Genomic DNA, 16,266 nt, shown 5'->3' on the forward strand with positions numbered 1-16,266 from the left:
TGTAAAATGTATGTTAATGTTCAATGCATACATTTTGCTGATAATACTTAGTAACTAATAGTGTGAATGCAGTATGTTTACTTGTAATAGAGCACTTTTATACTCCAGTATTCTTACATTTTTACTTAAGTAAAAAATCTTTCAGCACTATTTTCTACCTTAAATCTTTAAAAGACTTTTTTTTCCCCCTTGGTTTGTTCATGAAACAATTTAAAAACAGATTAATTATTTCATCTCATCACTATCAACTTCCTTTGTAAACACTGAGCAGCCCATGGATTCTGCATTTATTTTAGTGAATAGAGCAGACTTTTCATTGGTTGGCTACCAGTAAGATGCACAAGTGTGTCATTGCACGTCAGATGCTATTTTTATACCTGTGAATACGGGAAGTGCACAATACTGCACCTCTAAGTGAGTAAGTCAATACAATTATCACACCTCCACCACCTGAACCTGCAGGCAAATGTGCACTCACATGATACCTACTTGCAAATCCACTTCTCTTTTTTTTTTTGAAGGGGCCAAAAATCTCCCAATACCGCAGTGGAAATCGTGTTCGAAAATTAGAAGTATGATATTTGGGCTCATGTTGGTAATCAGATCCAGTGAAGGGTGATCAAAACATCACATTCAATTTTTCCACTTTGACACCCTGAGAGTGTCACATATTTTTCCCTTTTTTCGATCAAATCAGCTGTTTATTTTTGGGCTGTTTCCTTCCTAATTTGACAGCAGTGGATGCTGAATTATAATATAAATTGCATATGAAGCTCAAAATTATAAAATCAAATAATGCTGACTGCCTATGCTGACTATTTTTAAAAGCTATGTTTTGTGTCTTGAGGCTAGTGATTAACAGGTCACTGGGGTTTCCAGGGATGTACACTGCAAAAGCCAAAGAAAGCCTCTCGCCTTAAAGTGCATCTTAGATCCACAAGTGCAGTAGAGGCACGTTTTGGTCAGGGAGTTGCCAAGGAGAGCAACCACGGTAAGCTTAGGCCCGGTATCAGTTTTTTGAAACCCTTTAAAACATCAGCAAGAGGAGCCAAGTGTGCCATGTGTACTTAAAAATAAAAAGATAAACAAATGATGCAGCACCTGACCAGAAACAAGGCTGTTTGTTTGAGGTACCCATTGTACAAGCTTTAGTACATTTATTATATAAACTGAGAGCATCACTGATTTCAAACACGTTATTGTTAGACGGAAGTCTAATGTCACCAAGTCTCTCATTTAACAGTGATAGTGATGCAGTGCCTCATGTGTAGTTCGTCAAATGTGTGCCTAGGCGATGATCACACCATATTGTGTGAAACCTGAACTCTTCCCCCCCTCCACGTGTAGTTTTCAGGAGAAATTGAAGTGAGAGCAATGTGGTAGAAGATGTCTGCGAAGGGAAGGGATGCGTCACTGGATTAGTGCCTGAGAATCTGTCCCAGCCTCTTCCCTCTGAGCTGCTGAGACGCCTCCAGAAGGGCACGACGCTGCTTGCTTTCCCTCCACCAAGCCTTCCACATGAGCCAGCCAAGCCTTAGCACCCCACCAGGATGAAGAAAGAAAAGAAAACGCATGCTTTATTGTTTCTCCTCCTGCTTCACTTCACCTTGGGTAGGGTCTTCTTTTCTCTTTTGTCTTTGTGTATGGTTAAGACTTCTTGCCTTGCTCTTATCTGGTTAATCCCCTAACAAACAGAGTGCATGTCATCTTAGCGTAGACTGTTCATGCTGCTTGTACTCCGTATTCAAATCTGTGATTGTTTGTTTGTTTGTATTGTGATAGTAGAAACTTAAATCCAAATATATTCATAATTAATATCCATCCTCCTTCTCCCTGCTTTCAATTCCTGCCATTTTTTAGCAAGTGAGTGCAACAGTTGATTACATAAACATTTCCTTTAGAGATATAGATACATGTGTAAGATTTTCCTGGTTCATACAGTATGTGGAGTAGCTTCTTTATAGGTTATGCCATCATTTTTTTAAGTGTGCTTTGCTCAAATAACTCAGAGCATGTGTTACTGTTTTTCTCATAAAGGGCAATCAGACTATGCTCCGTATTTTTATGACAATGGACCCAGCAGTACAAATGGTAATATGGCCTTGTTCAGCATCTCTGAGGATACACCAGTTGGTGAGTGTAATGATTATTTTAACTGCCACAGATCTGGTTAATCTCAGCGTGTAAATGAAGTGTAATGTAGGTGTTTATTTTAGGTGCTTGATGAAACGATGAAATAGTCACACTGGTGTTGAGGCACCAGCTAATCACTGTAATACCTTTTGGATTGTGACGTACATCAAGACTTACGAGAAGAAAACAATATGGGTGGTGGCTCATCTGACCTGCTTATCAAATGTGTTGTTTACAATAAATACTAAGCACAGAGCTACAAAAATTGGGTATTTTCACCTTCTCTGCTTTACCACAACCAACCCTAAAATGACCACTGTTAAAATTTCTCTTTCTTTTTCATTTTTCTATGTAGGAACACAGATATACATCCTAAATGGCACAGATCCAGAGATGGATCCTGTACGATATGGTCTGACTTTTGAAAAGGGTTCCCAGGAATATTTTAGGGTGGACCCCAAGACAGGAAACGTGACTCTCAATCAGGAGCTTGACAGAGAGGTGAGCCTATTCATGAGACTCCTGTTTTAAAGAAACCTGCTAGAAATCTCTTACAGTTGTGGGTCAAAGTGACAATTTAAATCTTCTTTTTGTAGAAACAAGATGAAATCTCTGTGCTCGTGAGCATAACAGATGGTCGCAATAAAGTAAGTGTTTACTGTTTATCTGATGTCTTTCTTTGATTACACTTTATTGCCTTCGATTCCCTGCTTTAATCATACAATTTCTAGTTTAATAACTTCCATCCCGTTATATTTTTATAGTTGTGGTTATAAGAGTACAATCTCTAATTGAAAGAAAAAACATTGTTTTAATCAGATGAGATGAAAATAATTCAAAGAAATTATTATTTCTAATCAGAAATGATGTAGCCTTGAAAACACTTCTTTGTGTTGTTGATTTTAGTTGTGGCTGAGATTTTCTTGTTTTTTTGCTTTCAGGTTGTTGAGACAGTAAGAGTGTTTGTCACTGACGCCAATGATGAGCCTCCTGAATTTCAAAACCTGCCCTTCGTCATTGATATCCCAGAGGTAGAGAATATCCAATAAATACACCCCAGTTCAAGACTTTCAGTGATGAAAAAAATTCCCCTGACCATAATGTTTGTCTCTTCTCCAGGACACTGCTCCAGGCAGTAGCATCTACAAGGTCCAAGCACTGGATAAAGATATAGGCTCAGGAGGCAGCGTCTCATATTTCCTACAGGTGACCCTACAACTTCATTGTTATGCAGATGATGTACAGTTGTGACCCTGCTATGTTAAATCCTTGTGCAACCAATTTAAGCTGAGGATGTTCAGTTTGGTCAGCCAAAGGCACATTTGAGTCCTGGTGATTAATTTTAAGCAAAAAAAAAATCAAATTTATTGTGACTGTATATTAGGTTTTGATGCTCAAGTGATAGAGATGTGTGTGGCTTTATTTCAAAATATATCCAGAATCAATCATTTTGTATCCTTGACAGAGCTAGAAAACGTGTTGTCTCACTCAGCTTTCTGCTTCTTTACTCTGGCATTAGGTGGGAAAATCTCCCCAAAATGCAAAAGCAAAGCTTTAAGGCGACACATAACACGTGCCTGGAATAGAGATCTAAAGTGACCTCAGCTAAAAAAAAGTTAAAGCTATTTTAGCCTCCTTGCAAAAGGCCTCCAATTGAATTTTAGGATGACTAAGATTTTACTAATCACACATAGAGCTGTTAATAGCTTGGCTCCAGCTTACATCTCTGGACCTCTTAACACCCTGGCATACACCCTGAAGTCTGCTAACATGTTTATCCTCTCATCTCCCAAAACCTCTGACTTATTTTAAACGCAACCAAGCATTTGCAGCAAGCGTTTTTCAGCAAATGTTTTCCTTTTAAAAGTAATCATTGATATCTCTTTATTTCACTCAATATTTTTACAATTATTACTTTTTTTCTTGGTGATCATCTGTTGTTTGGTTTCATTTGCAGTTTGCAAACCATTGTAGAAAAGCATTATTGGGCTTATTCCAACTGCACCATGATCATCCAGCATAGTAGCACTGTTAACTGGCTTTGTTTTGCCTGTTAACGCTTGGGGTAAAACCAGAGGTCGAGCTGACATCATGAGAGCTGTGCTGCCATGTGGATGGAGAAAAAGGGCATTCGAGTGATGGAGCGGTGCATGGAGGGAAAGATTAATCTCATACCAGAGAGCAGTCTGGAAATGGTGTTACTTGAGTGGATTAAATTTCAATTACATTTGAGCAAGGCATTGACGGCTTAATATGGGCTTACGCGTTTGTCCGGGCCAACAGCTGACAACACAGTAGTTACTGTCCATGTGTCAACTGTGAGACAAAACTATCCTGATGGAGGAAAATGTAAAAGTTGAAGTGAGACAGGTTAAGAATTAAATACTGATTGGACTTTTAGCTCTCCACTTGATTGTTAAATTTAAGTATAAATTAAACACCTGTATTCACTGTTATCTTAAACCTTGTTGACTGTGTGACCCTTTACATTACCAGACCTCACCGTTTGCAAAGTTCACCATTGATGGGCACAGCGGGATCCTCAGGGTCAAACCTGGTGAGACTTTAGACTACGAGACCACACCCACGCACTTTGTGACAGTGGTTGCAAAGGTGAGAAGTCGTTGATAAGCTTAACATTTGAGTTTGTCCAATGGTTTATCTTCTCAGATCCTCTATACATGCAAAGGACCATCCTGACCAAGCGTAACAGGTTTCCAATGCACCCATGTGCATGTTTTGCAGTTTTCATCATTAAGCATTAATCAATTCTAAGAGGGGAATATTTAAACAATCTTGACAATGGGTGCATCTTTCTCCAAGCATTGCTTATTATAATTTAATTCTGGTGGTCTTCCAAATAAAATCTGTTGGGAAATGGGAAGTTTTTAATGGGCTTGGATCTACTTTTGTGCCTTTTTGCATTTGCAGAAAACAAATGTGACACTGGCAGAAAAAAGGAAGCACAGGAACCTGACTGTTGATAGCCATGACAAGTTTAGTCACGACTAAGCTTTCTGAGCACAGCATGTTGAGTTCTCACAATCTTTCTCTATGAATTAAATAGAAGTGTGGAGAAATGTTGAAAATGTTGCTTTAGTTTGAGTAACCTGAGGTGTAGTCCCTCCATTAACATCTTTCATACTGTATACTACACTACTACTGCTACTACTACTACTACTACTGCTACACTATTACTAATTATGATTGGTTAATAACAAATACAGAGAAGTTAAATTCCAACCATATAATCAATTATTTAACTCACTAATGATCAAATTGAGAAAAGCTTCAACTGATCTAAACATGTGCAATTTTGCCTGAAGCATCGTACCAGGATTTGTATAGTTATACCAATTCAATTGTGAGATTCCAGTGTTTCCATTTATATTAAATTTGACATACTGAGTGTGGATTAACATCGTTACATCATTACATTATCAACAGACATCTAATTAATGTGCTTGATAAAATCTTATTACACCATATAACCAGTATAGTGCCCATATATGATTTGATTTTGTTTTATTTCATAACATTATTTAGCTAGTTAACAGAAGCCAAACTCATCATGCCATTTCAAGCTCGACATCTGGTTACTGTTAGCCAGTGAAAGCCTTTAATCTTAGCAGTAAGTACTTTCTAATAACATTTAGTTTCACAGGGATTTAAAAGTGCCTGCAGCAGCAGATATTCACTGAGAGATAAAAAGGGAGCAGCATGCACAATGAACACATGACTGTTCACTTCTTAATGTAAAAACAAATGTCATTAGCCAAATTTGTATTTTATTTAATAATCAATTGCTTAATAATCATGTGCTTTGTATTAAAGCATGAACCAAAGTCTAGATAAAAATTGATGACCAGAAAGTTTATAAAATGTGCTAAGTCTTCCTTCCCTTACCATTTGTTTTCTCAGGATGGAGGAGGGAAGTATAAGGGTAAACATCAGGTGTTGACTTCCACAGCCACCATAACAATCAACGTAATTGATGCCCAAGACATGCCTCCATCCTTCATAGGAACCCCTTACTTTGGCTATGTCTACGAAGTCTCAGTCCCTGTAAGTCCTTCTTCTTTTCTCCACACATCAGCAGTGCAGCTGATTCCTGTATGTCACTGCTTTTGATAGCATACGGCATTGTAAATATGTAAATATTTAATATTTTTGACTTGCAGGGCTCTGAAATATTCACCACATATGCTAAAGATGGAGATCAAGGCAATCCTAACCCCATACATTATTCCATTATTAATGGTAAGAACAGTAAATCAAGAAATCAAAATGAGTTGTTTGTTATTTCTCATTTACTTATTTCAACCTTTAAAAGATCATGATCAGTCTTCCAACACATTGCCAACATTTCTGTTATCACTTTTCAGGTAGCGATGGTGTCTTTGACATAAATAGCAGCAGTGGATGCATCACCCTGACAACTTATCCATCCATGCTGAAAAATGAATTATATGAAATTAAAGTCAAGGTAACTTTTTTTTTCTTTGGAATTACACCTTAATTTTTATAAATTATTTACATGAATCAAATGTGTTGACTGGTGTAATTTTTTTTAAAAATGCAGGCATCTGAGGTAGGACCAAATAATCAGCTACTGGACTATGATGTTACCTTGGTGACTGTACGGGTGGTGGACCTCAACAACCACCCTCCGACCTTTTACGGAGAGAACGGACCACAGAGCAAATTTGAGGTCACCATGTATGAGCATCCTCCTTCAGGGGAGATCCTGCGGGGCTTTAAGATCACCGTCAATGACTCTGATCAGGTAGATTCATTCCCAAATTTCACTCCCATCTTACTGACCTCTGCATATCCTTTTGTCAGTATGTTCCTGGTGTACATTACCTAACATTTATGCAACAAAACATTCACTTTAGACATAATGTGCTTTTACTTTCAATAATTCACAAAGAACCTGGCACTCTGATATAAAAAAAATGTGAGTGTTTTTAAATGGATTTTCTCTTTAAATGTTGAGTGTGTTCCCCTGCAGACAAATACGCTACTAATACCTCTGGGTGCAATGTTGCATAAATATCTACTAACCAGCCTCGAACATCCAGTTACGCAACACCATCAAAAAATATTCATAAAATGTGTTCATTAATTCAAGATAAAATGTTACTCATTATGCCATCTTGTCTATTCTCTCTAACTTGCCTCAATGACTCATAATCTGTAATATGATCTGCCAGATTTTCCCTTTTTTTTCAATTAATTTTTTGTTTTCTTAGCAGCTACATCCTAATTTACTTGACTTGTTTGGGTTTTCTACATTTTGCTGTTAATTTTTTTTGTAGGGAGCAAATGCTAAATTCAAACTGAGACTAGTGGGGCCGAGCCGAGTGCTGCGAGTGGTTCCCCAGACGGTCCTCAATGAAGCACAGGTGACCATCATTGTGGAAGACACATCTGGCATCGACTATGAAAAGGGACCAACACTTTCTTTCAAGGTTAGAGTTTATATATCATTAAATTACGAATTAGGAACATTGAATCAACATCCATATTTAGTCTAGGCTTTTAATTAGTTATTATTTTAACTTTTTCTTAACCTCTCAATTATGTTTTTTTCTTTGATCAACCGAGAGAGTCTTATCAATAGCAAGCCTTTAAATGAGATGCTGACCCAACACAATTAGCACATTTCCTTGATGAATTAGAGGCATTTTATCTATTATCAAAATTATTGCTGCTAAATTAAGATCGGATTGCCTTGAAATGTGTACAGTCATTCATGGTCTCCAGAGGATGAATGCTACTGACGTCAGTGGTCCCCTGATGTTTCCTGTAGAGCCATCAGCAGGTGGACATCTGTGAATCAGTATTAAATGTCTCAACAACTGTTGGTAGGATTAACATAAAATATGGTGGAGATATTTATGGTCTTTGTGAACCCTTAACTGCTTTGCATGTTGGCAAATGTTAATACACTCAACTGAAATCTTTAATTTAATGATGAATATTACATGATCAATAACAATTGTTAATTTCTCATGTACCATAAAGAATTTACTGTTGATACCAAAGAAATGTATTTTGAGGTAATGAAAACAAGTATATCTTTGAAGACTTATTCATGACCTGGGCCATGTCTATTGGCAGCAAAACCTCTACCATTAATTGCAAATTATGTATGTTTTCTTTAATAATTATTCTGACATCTCCCTCTGGCCAGTTCATATATTTAGTTACTAACCACTAAACATATTTAATAGACCTCCACTTTTTCAATCCAAGTTTGGTTTTCTTTACGATGAACATTACAGTGTCACAGAGCTGCTGGTGTGCCTCTTAATCTTGTTTGTCAATAAACAAATCAATAAATGAACTAATTTTCAGCACTAATTTAATCACACTTTGCACATGTCTTTCTGCAGCTGTTAGCAGTGGAGATTGACACTCCTGAGAGGTTCAGTGCAACAGCTGACATTGTGATCAACCTCATGGACACAAATGACAACATCCCCAAATTCACATCGGAGTATTACATCGCCAGGGTCCCTGAGAACTCTCCTGGAGGCTCCAGCGTTGTGTCTGTAACAGTGAGTCAATCACGATTAAACTCTGCTTTAACCCGACCAAAGTGATTATATAATCCATCAATCCTCCAATAAATGCATATTACTTGGTGCAGTTCATTAGGTGAAAGCAGGTTGTTGCCAGACAAAAAACAATCTCAGCGTTGCCAGCCTTTGTTTTTGTTGTTCTTGTGTCCATGTGACATTCTGGCATATGCTCTGTGTTACAGCTCACACAGGGTTATGATTAATAGAAATATTAACACATTTGTCTTGTCCATTCCTTTACACTGTATGTATCCTGGCCAGGCAATTTAGCTTAGCTAGGCCAGGCTGTGTGGAGTAAAAAGCTTAATTTTGCTTCAAGGTTAATCATGTTGACCTATGCCTTCATCCCCACCCACAGACTTATAGTGTGTCCCACTTGAGCTTAAGACCCTAGCTGGTTATCCTCAACGAGCTCCAGTAAAAAAAAATCTAAATGGACCACCTTTAGTCACCTTGGTTAAGTTTTTAGCCCCTGCCAGTATTCTATTTTAATTCTAATCTTTGTCCTGCTTTTTTCCTCCAGGCAAATGATCCAGATTCAGGGCCTTGGGGTGAAGTCAAATACATGATTTATGGATCAGGATCAGATTTGTAAGTAAAATCCCCAATTCCTGCCAGTATAGGTTCAGTCTGATCAGTCTTGCACACCCACAAAACACATTCCATGGACCAAAAAAACTTGATGTGGATATCATCGAATACTGCTCAGAGGTTCAAGGTGTTTGATAAACTCATACAACAGGACACCAGTCTTGATTAATCTTTGTATCTTTGATAGAAGAGGTAAGTAGGAAACCAGTATGATTGGCCCCTCTGCTGCACAAACAGCTCACTCTAAAATGGCTGCAAGATGCTGGCTAATCTCCTAATTGGATTGGAGGTTTAAAAATAGACAGCCTGGCCTGTCTCACATAGGGAGAGCCAATTAACATGCAATGTGACAGCTGGAGCCACAGAAACGGCAGCGTTGAACAGCAAGGCAGTGTGCAGCAAAGGGAAAGTGCAAATTTATGCTTAGACGGTAACCTGAGTTAATTGCGTGAAAGTTATCAGTTTCAAGACAACTTGTGAATTTTCACAGTGGAAAACGAGACAGAAAAGAATAAAATGGCAGTAAGCTTGATCTTGAATTAGAAAGCACTCAAAAACAAACCTCGTTTTTTAACCAGTGTATTCCTTGCCTGTCTTAACTTCTACTACTGAAATCTGTTCAGTAGTTTCTAGTTATTAGACAAAGAAAAAGTACTGCAAAGGTAAGAGAAAGAAATACACAACAGTAATTAGGAAGCTGATAATACTCCATTGGTGTAGTAACACAGACAAATCAATAATCAGACTGATTAGTCAAACAAACAAACAAATATTCAGATAAATATTGAAATTCACATGTTAGTGCAGCAGCACAAAAAACATTATACATTAAAATCTATATACATTACTATAGACAAAACATTACATGACAAAAGTGTTATGATAGCTAAAATTGTCTTCTTCCATTCTTTTAAATCATCAGGTTAAGTGGATTCATTGTCAGTTCATTTTTACAACATGTCGCTGCTAAAAAAAAATCTGCTTTTTATAGTGTAGTACAGTATGTGAGTCATCACAAGATCTGACGTTAATCTCATTTGCGCTGTAAATTGGGACGCTTGTATGAGAAAACACCTGGCTCGTTGGAACAGGGTGTTTGGGATGGACAGCTGTGCTTATGACTCATACACTGTCTCTGCAGGTTTGCCATCCACCCAACATCAGGCCTCATCTCCACGCAGCCCTGGACCACCCTGGATGCAGAGATCAGGTCTAAGTACAACTTCTATGTCAAAGCACAGGATTCGGAGGGAAAGTACGGCCTGGCAGAAGTCTTTATCACCGTCCTCGACATGAACGACCATTCTCCAGAATTTGATGACAAACTCCTGGAGAAGACCATGATTATTGGCATACCTGTCAGAGTAGAGGTATGTTATACACAATTCTCAACTCAACTTACTTCTCACACATATTTCTCTACTTCCACAGAAAATCTACTTTACATCACTAGATAGTAACAGTAGCTCTTTGTAATGTTATTGAAATCTAAAGAATAATGTATGGAAGTTCGGATCTGCCAATATTAAAATAAAATCATCCAAAGTATTAAAATTCTACTTGATGTTCACATCATATACAGTATGATAAATATTTAAATGTTCATGTTTGAAGATGAATCATTACTGCCAAAACCAAATGATTAGGATTGTGACATTCATTCATATTATTTGTATATTAGCCTTATATATAATTCTCAGCTGTTCTTCAAAAACTATTAAAAACAAATCAGTGCGCCACACTGTTACACTGGATGACATGTTCCTTCATTACAATGAACATGGGCACTTTGGTTTATTTTTTGAGTCAATCTGTACCTCATCTTGCTGCTCTAATTACTCACTAGAGCACCAAATGTGTATTAAATTCGCAGCTGAAAATAGTCCCCAGCAAATGCAGTATTTACTCCAGTTTCAAAACTACAGTGCTCTGCTTTTGTAGGAAATTATTTATAAATGTTCTCTGCTCTTAGTGCCATAGACAGACTTTCTGGTCCTGTTTTGTTGTGTTAGATGTAATGACTTTTGAATGAATTTTACACTGACATTTTGGCGAGATGTATTCATAGAAACATCCCAGCTAAATAAAGGTCACAACAAATAAATAGTGTAACAGACAGGGAGAGATGCCTCAAAGTCCTGAGATGAATTGAATGCTTAGTTTTGTCTTTTCATGGGACATGTTGAAAATAATAAAAATGTACTTTAAGGCCAACTCAATCCTTGTAAGTGCAAGGTTAAATATAGACAATGCAGACCATACACTACCCAAATTATTTTGCATTTGAATAAGGTCATAATCTTACCAAATGTGGAAAAAAACAAATAAAACAAATGGCAGTTTATCTTTTCATTTTATCATGTCAGCCTTCTACCAGGTTTCTTTTCTGATATCTGTCATTCAAAATTAGCCATTCATAAAAAATATTGAGATGAATATAACATCTATTCTATTCATCTACTCTACTGCTTTTGGGGGTTGTTGTACTGTAGTGAGGTTGTAGGTTTACCTTGCTTGTTGACCTGTTTTTACTTTCTTTGGGTTTGTTTGCCTGAACAATGGCTTACACACAGAGACATTGTCAGTCATTCCCTTTTACTGTAATGTATTGAACATAATCCCACAGCCACATGTTTCAGGATTTGTTTTGTTATTCAAATTAGGCTTCTGATTGAATGAATCAATATGATGTTTTCCATTATGAAATCATTTAAATGATCAAAACATGCAACCATTGTGTGTCACTCTACCTTTTCTTACAGGCCGTGGATGATGATGCAGAATCTCCAAACAATGTCATCGAGTACTCCATCATGAAGGCCGATCCTGACAATGCATTCGACATCAATGCTGCCACAGGTGAGATCAAGCTGAAGCCGTACATCAAGTCCATGGAGATTGTGCAGAATATCACCAAGCAGAAGGACTGCAAGTGGTCCCTGGTGGTCCAGGCCAGGGACAGGGGCTCTCCGTCCTTCAGCACAACAGCCGTGGTCAATATCGATATCACAGAGGCGGTAAGACCTTTCTCTGACTCGCACGTGCTTGCAGCGCTTTCTATTCCAAGCCTTAGCTAAAAGCTATAGATTGAAGCATTTTAACATTTAAGAGGCATTGTTTTCATGCTATGCAGCTGCTAATTCAGCATCTGTGCCTCAGCAGTCACATTCCATTGACCTCATCGTCTTTAAAGGATAACACATCATTTTTTATGCTTTATGAAAAGAACAAAACTAAAAATTGTTCCTACTAACAAGTGATGTCTCTTGTTAAAAAGTCATACTGGTTTTGGTCTCTTCAGGAGATTTGTAGATGCAAATATAAAAGATAAAATAACCTCACTGTTATCCTTTAACGCTTTTAATCATACACATTAATTCATATTTTTTTAACATATGTTTTCATCTTGTATTCATTCATTCTCTCTGCATGATGAAATGACTGTTTTTGGTTTTGTTTCTGTGTTGTGTATCATGCTTTTCAGATCAAAGGTCGAATTATTACATACTTCAAGGGACTCAGCAGGCGTCCGCTGACTGTTTTTGGGATTTGTTTCAGCATTGTCATCTCCCTCATTTTACTAACAATCTGCATATCCACAATCCTGTACTGTAACTCGGTGAAAAAGTCCAGAATCAACCCCGAGAGTAACTATATTAAAGTGATCCGCAGGGTCAAGTGAGACATATTTGAGACCTGTACTATACCTCATCATAAATTTGTTACGTTCAGAAGATGTCTATTCTTCTACTCTTTGGTTAATGTCTGTAAAAGAGTACTGGAGCACATTTGAAGGTTTTATATGTATAAGAAACAATTTTTGTATTTTCCATTTTTTATTTTATTTTTTTGATTGGACAATATTCTAAATAAAATATTTTTCTAATAACATAATTTGCATATTCCTAGATTTAACACTAACAAAACACCATCTTTGATGATCTAAAATACATTCAGATTTTTTTTCTCTAGAGCTTATGGCTGTTTTGAGTTGTCATCGTTCTTGTTCAGCCCTCATCAGTTACATGCCAAAGCGAAATCCTCATGCACCGCACTGCCAGACGCATTCCCAACAACTAGTATTGTGCATAGTTCTTAGCTTTGCATCAGCAGTCCCGTGCTGCAGGAGAGAGGACAATGGATAACTGAGTGTGTGTGTGTGTGGAAGCAATACATTGTTGGTAGACATGTTGTTTGGGCCTCCTCTGTCAGTGCTTTGCTCATTCATCTCTCATGCTTGCATGCTTTGAACAAATGCTGCATTAAGGCTTGGATTTAGTCCCTTGGACTTGATTTAAACTATTTTATTTGTGCTCTTTTCAGACTCCTCTCAAGGGGCCTATGGCGGCCTTTTTATTGAAAAGTAGGGACAATCCTATGAAAGCTCTAGGCATGGTCACTGTTATCATTACTGTGTTGGTAGGAGTGACTGCATTGATCTCTACGGCTATGTACATGCGCAACACAAAGTCAAACAGGATAATGCCAGCACGTCGCATCATTAAGAGGCGACCCAGGGATGACCAACCCTGGAACTTAAAGATGCCCGTTTTGAAACAACTAAACAACCCTGCAGATAAGTTCATTATCAGCGACCCTGAAGGCAACCGCCAGCGGAACACCAACAGCCCTCGATCAAAACCTCCTCCACCCAGTGCGCCAAGTCTGCCTCCTCCACCTCTGTCAAACACACGGCTCAGTGAGAGGCTCCAGGCAGTCCCAACAATCTCTGGTGCGTTAGCCTATAAAGGCTCAAAGAAAGCTAAATCCAGCCGCCGCAAAGATGGAAATGTCAGCTCTGCTTTAGTGTCAGAGCTTAAAATGAAACTGGAGCAGAAAATCATTGAGAACAACAAAGGTTATTATTAAGTCCATCAAACAAACGTCTTGTTTAAGGTTGTCTGGTCCATTCTTTGATGACTCACTCTATTCCTAGCTCATCTGTTGTTAGAGAGTTCTCAGCTGAACCTCTTATGATGATCATGTAGGAGTGGACCTACCTTTAAATTAATCACAAGTTGAGGCTATAAGAAGTGTAACACAAAGGTTTACAGATATTGATGTCTTAAGACAGGTTATGAAACAAGTGGGCTGCGGTTCATCCTTAGTTGACCCTGCCAAGGTAAAGAGAGGAAAGAGCTTGAGTATGTCGGTAGTGCAGTCGAGGATTATTCACCACACTGCCATCTTGAGGAAGATTATATTCTCTTAACAACAGTAATAAGCTCCACTGTAAATTGCCTGTGGAGAGGATTAGTAAGACCTAAAGTGTAAACATTAGTTGCATAACTTCCTGAAAAGTGTTATGTTCAAGACCCTGTAATGTTTTCAGCATGGAACTACTGCAAGATTTCAACCAATACGTCCTCAAAACAAAATCATTTCTCCTTGCTCATGTGGAGCATGCAGATGAATGACATGGTCATGAAAAACAACAACGCTTATAATGAAGTGCTAAAGGACCTGTGTGTTGATATTTTTATTTTACATCAGCCACTTGAAAGCTGAGAAGTTGCTCTTTTGTATGATTACAATGTGCCACTGTAGGTTTTCACAGTAACACAAGCTAACAGAGTTGCTTTTATTGATTTGAGTGTGTGTAATTCTAGAAAAATGCTTTTATATCAATTTACATGGGTCCATTTTAAATGTACAGAACTGTATTGTTTTAAATATATGAGGATACATATGACAAGATATGAACGTTTCACAGCTGTATGTTTCAGCAGCAAATTACAGAAACTACACATGAAAACCATCTAACTCCACTAGTGGAACACTGTTGGTAAAGATTATATGTATGCTTGAAATGTTCAAGCTCAGATCACTTTGTATATAACTGCTTGGACATTTCCTTTATAGATATAGTAATTAAAATATAGTCTGTGTCAAACATTTAGAGTTCACGCACAACTACTTTCCATATTCATCTTTAATGCCTTCAAATACAGGCAAAAAAGATTAGAGTAATTTCATTGCTGTTATACATATCTCGTATCTGACTGTATCTTAACTTATGACTATCTTGTTTAAGTTGAGATAAACTATATATGTTAACTATAAATTACACTTGCCTGGTCCTTCGAAGTAACATATTTGTACCGTCTTTGTACTGTCTTGATTTTGAATAAATATTTGAAAATAAATTGGTTTTTGATCCATTTTGTGCAAAAGCTGGTTAAGATAAGTTATACTTAATCAATGTAAAGTTTCAGTGAGGAGAAAAATAATCTTTTTTAAACCCATTAGCACAGTCATTGTGAAAATGTATATTTTTTGGTACTTTTTTTTTTTTAACAGGTCCCCTCATTTTATACTAATTTCCTTGGATTTTTTTTCAATTTGCAAATATTTAATTTATTTAGTAGATTACAGAGAGGGTGGTACAATTTGATACAATTTACAAGAAAAAGTAACTGTTCATTCTTAGGACATTTCTTAGAAAATGATTATGTAATAGCTAGTATGGGAAAAGCACTTATAGAGTTAAATAAAATAATCTTATATGCTATATCACACAAAACTAAACAGTGAACCATTCTTCAATCATTCCACCCTTTCTCTCAGTCAAAAAAAATGTAAAGAGCCTAATTTATTACACATATGAACCCTAATAAAATGAGTGGGTACTAACAAACTAAACAATTTTATGTTTTTCTTATAATTTGTAAAGTGCACCACCCTTCCTGTATAGTTAAATACCTGGAAATTACATATAACATTGCCATAAAATTGGTATAACATTATTTTTTCTATTTTGTAATGTTAAAATGGTAAATTCATGGCAGAAAACATGAATAAGTATTATTGTGTAATATTAAGATGACAGTGTGCTGCACTACTCTTGTGCAAATATCTAGATCTAGTCAACAGGCTGACTTTACCATCCATAGAGGCATTGAACACACCATCATAATTTGTATAGGCTAACAAAAATGATTATTACGTATTC

General features: G+C 37.1%; 1 protein-coding gene across 1 annotated transcript; it reads left to right on the forward strand.

Annotated features, from left to right (window-relative positions):
* The first annotated feature begins 1,550 nt into the window (after window positions 1-1,550).
* LOC134003657 (cadherin-related family member 1) lies at window positions 1,551-14,183 on the forward strand. Its single transcript, XM_062442918.1, has 17 exons — window positions 1,551-1,611; window positions 2,038-2,133; window positions 2,489-2,634; window positions 2,730-2,780; window positions 3,075-3,164; window positions 3,253-3,339; window positions 4,630-4,746; window positions 6,055-6,198; window positions 6,315-6,393; window positions 6,519-6,619; window positions 6,716-6,919; window positions 7,455-7,607; window positions 8,535-8,699; window positions 9,247-9,314; window positions 10,456-10,684; window positions 12,077-12,331; window positions 13,638-14,183. The coding sequence occupies exons 1-17, from the start codon at window positions 1,551-1,553 to the stop codon at window positions 14,181-14,183; spliced, it is 2,592 nt and encodes an 863-aa protein (XP_062298902.1).
* The last annotated feature ends 2,083 nt before the right edge of the window (window positions 14,184-16,266 follow it).

This window comes from Scomber scombrus, chromosome 21 (genome assembly GCF_963691925.1).
Source record: "Scomber scombrus chromosome 21, fScoSco1.1, whole genome shotgun sequence".
In the NCBI taxonomy this organism is placed as follows: domain Eukaryota; kingdom Metazoa; phylum Chordata; class Actinopteri; order Scombriformes; family Scombridae; genus Scomber; species Scomber scombrus.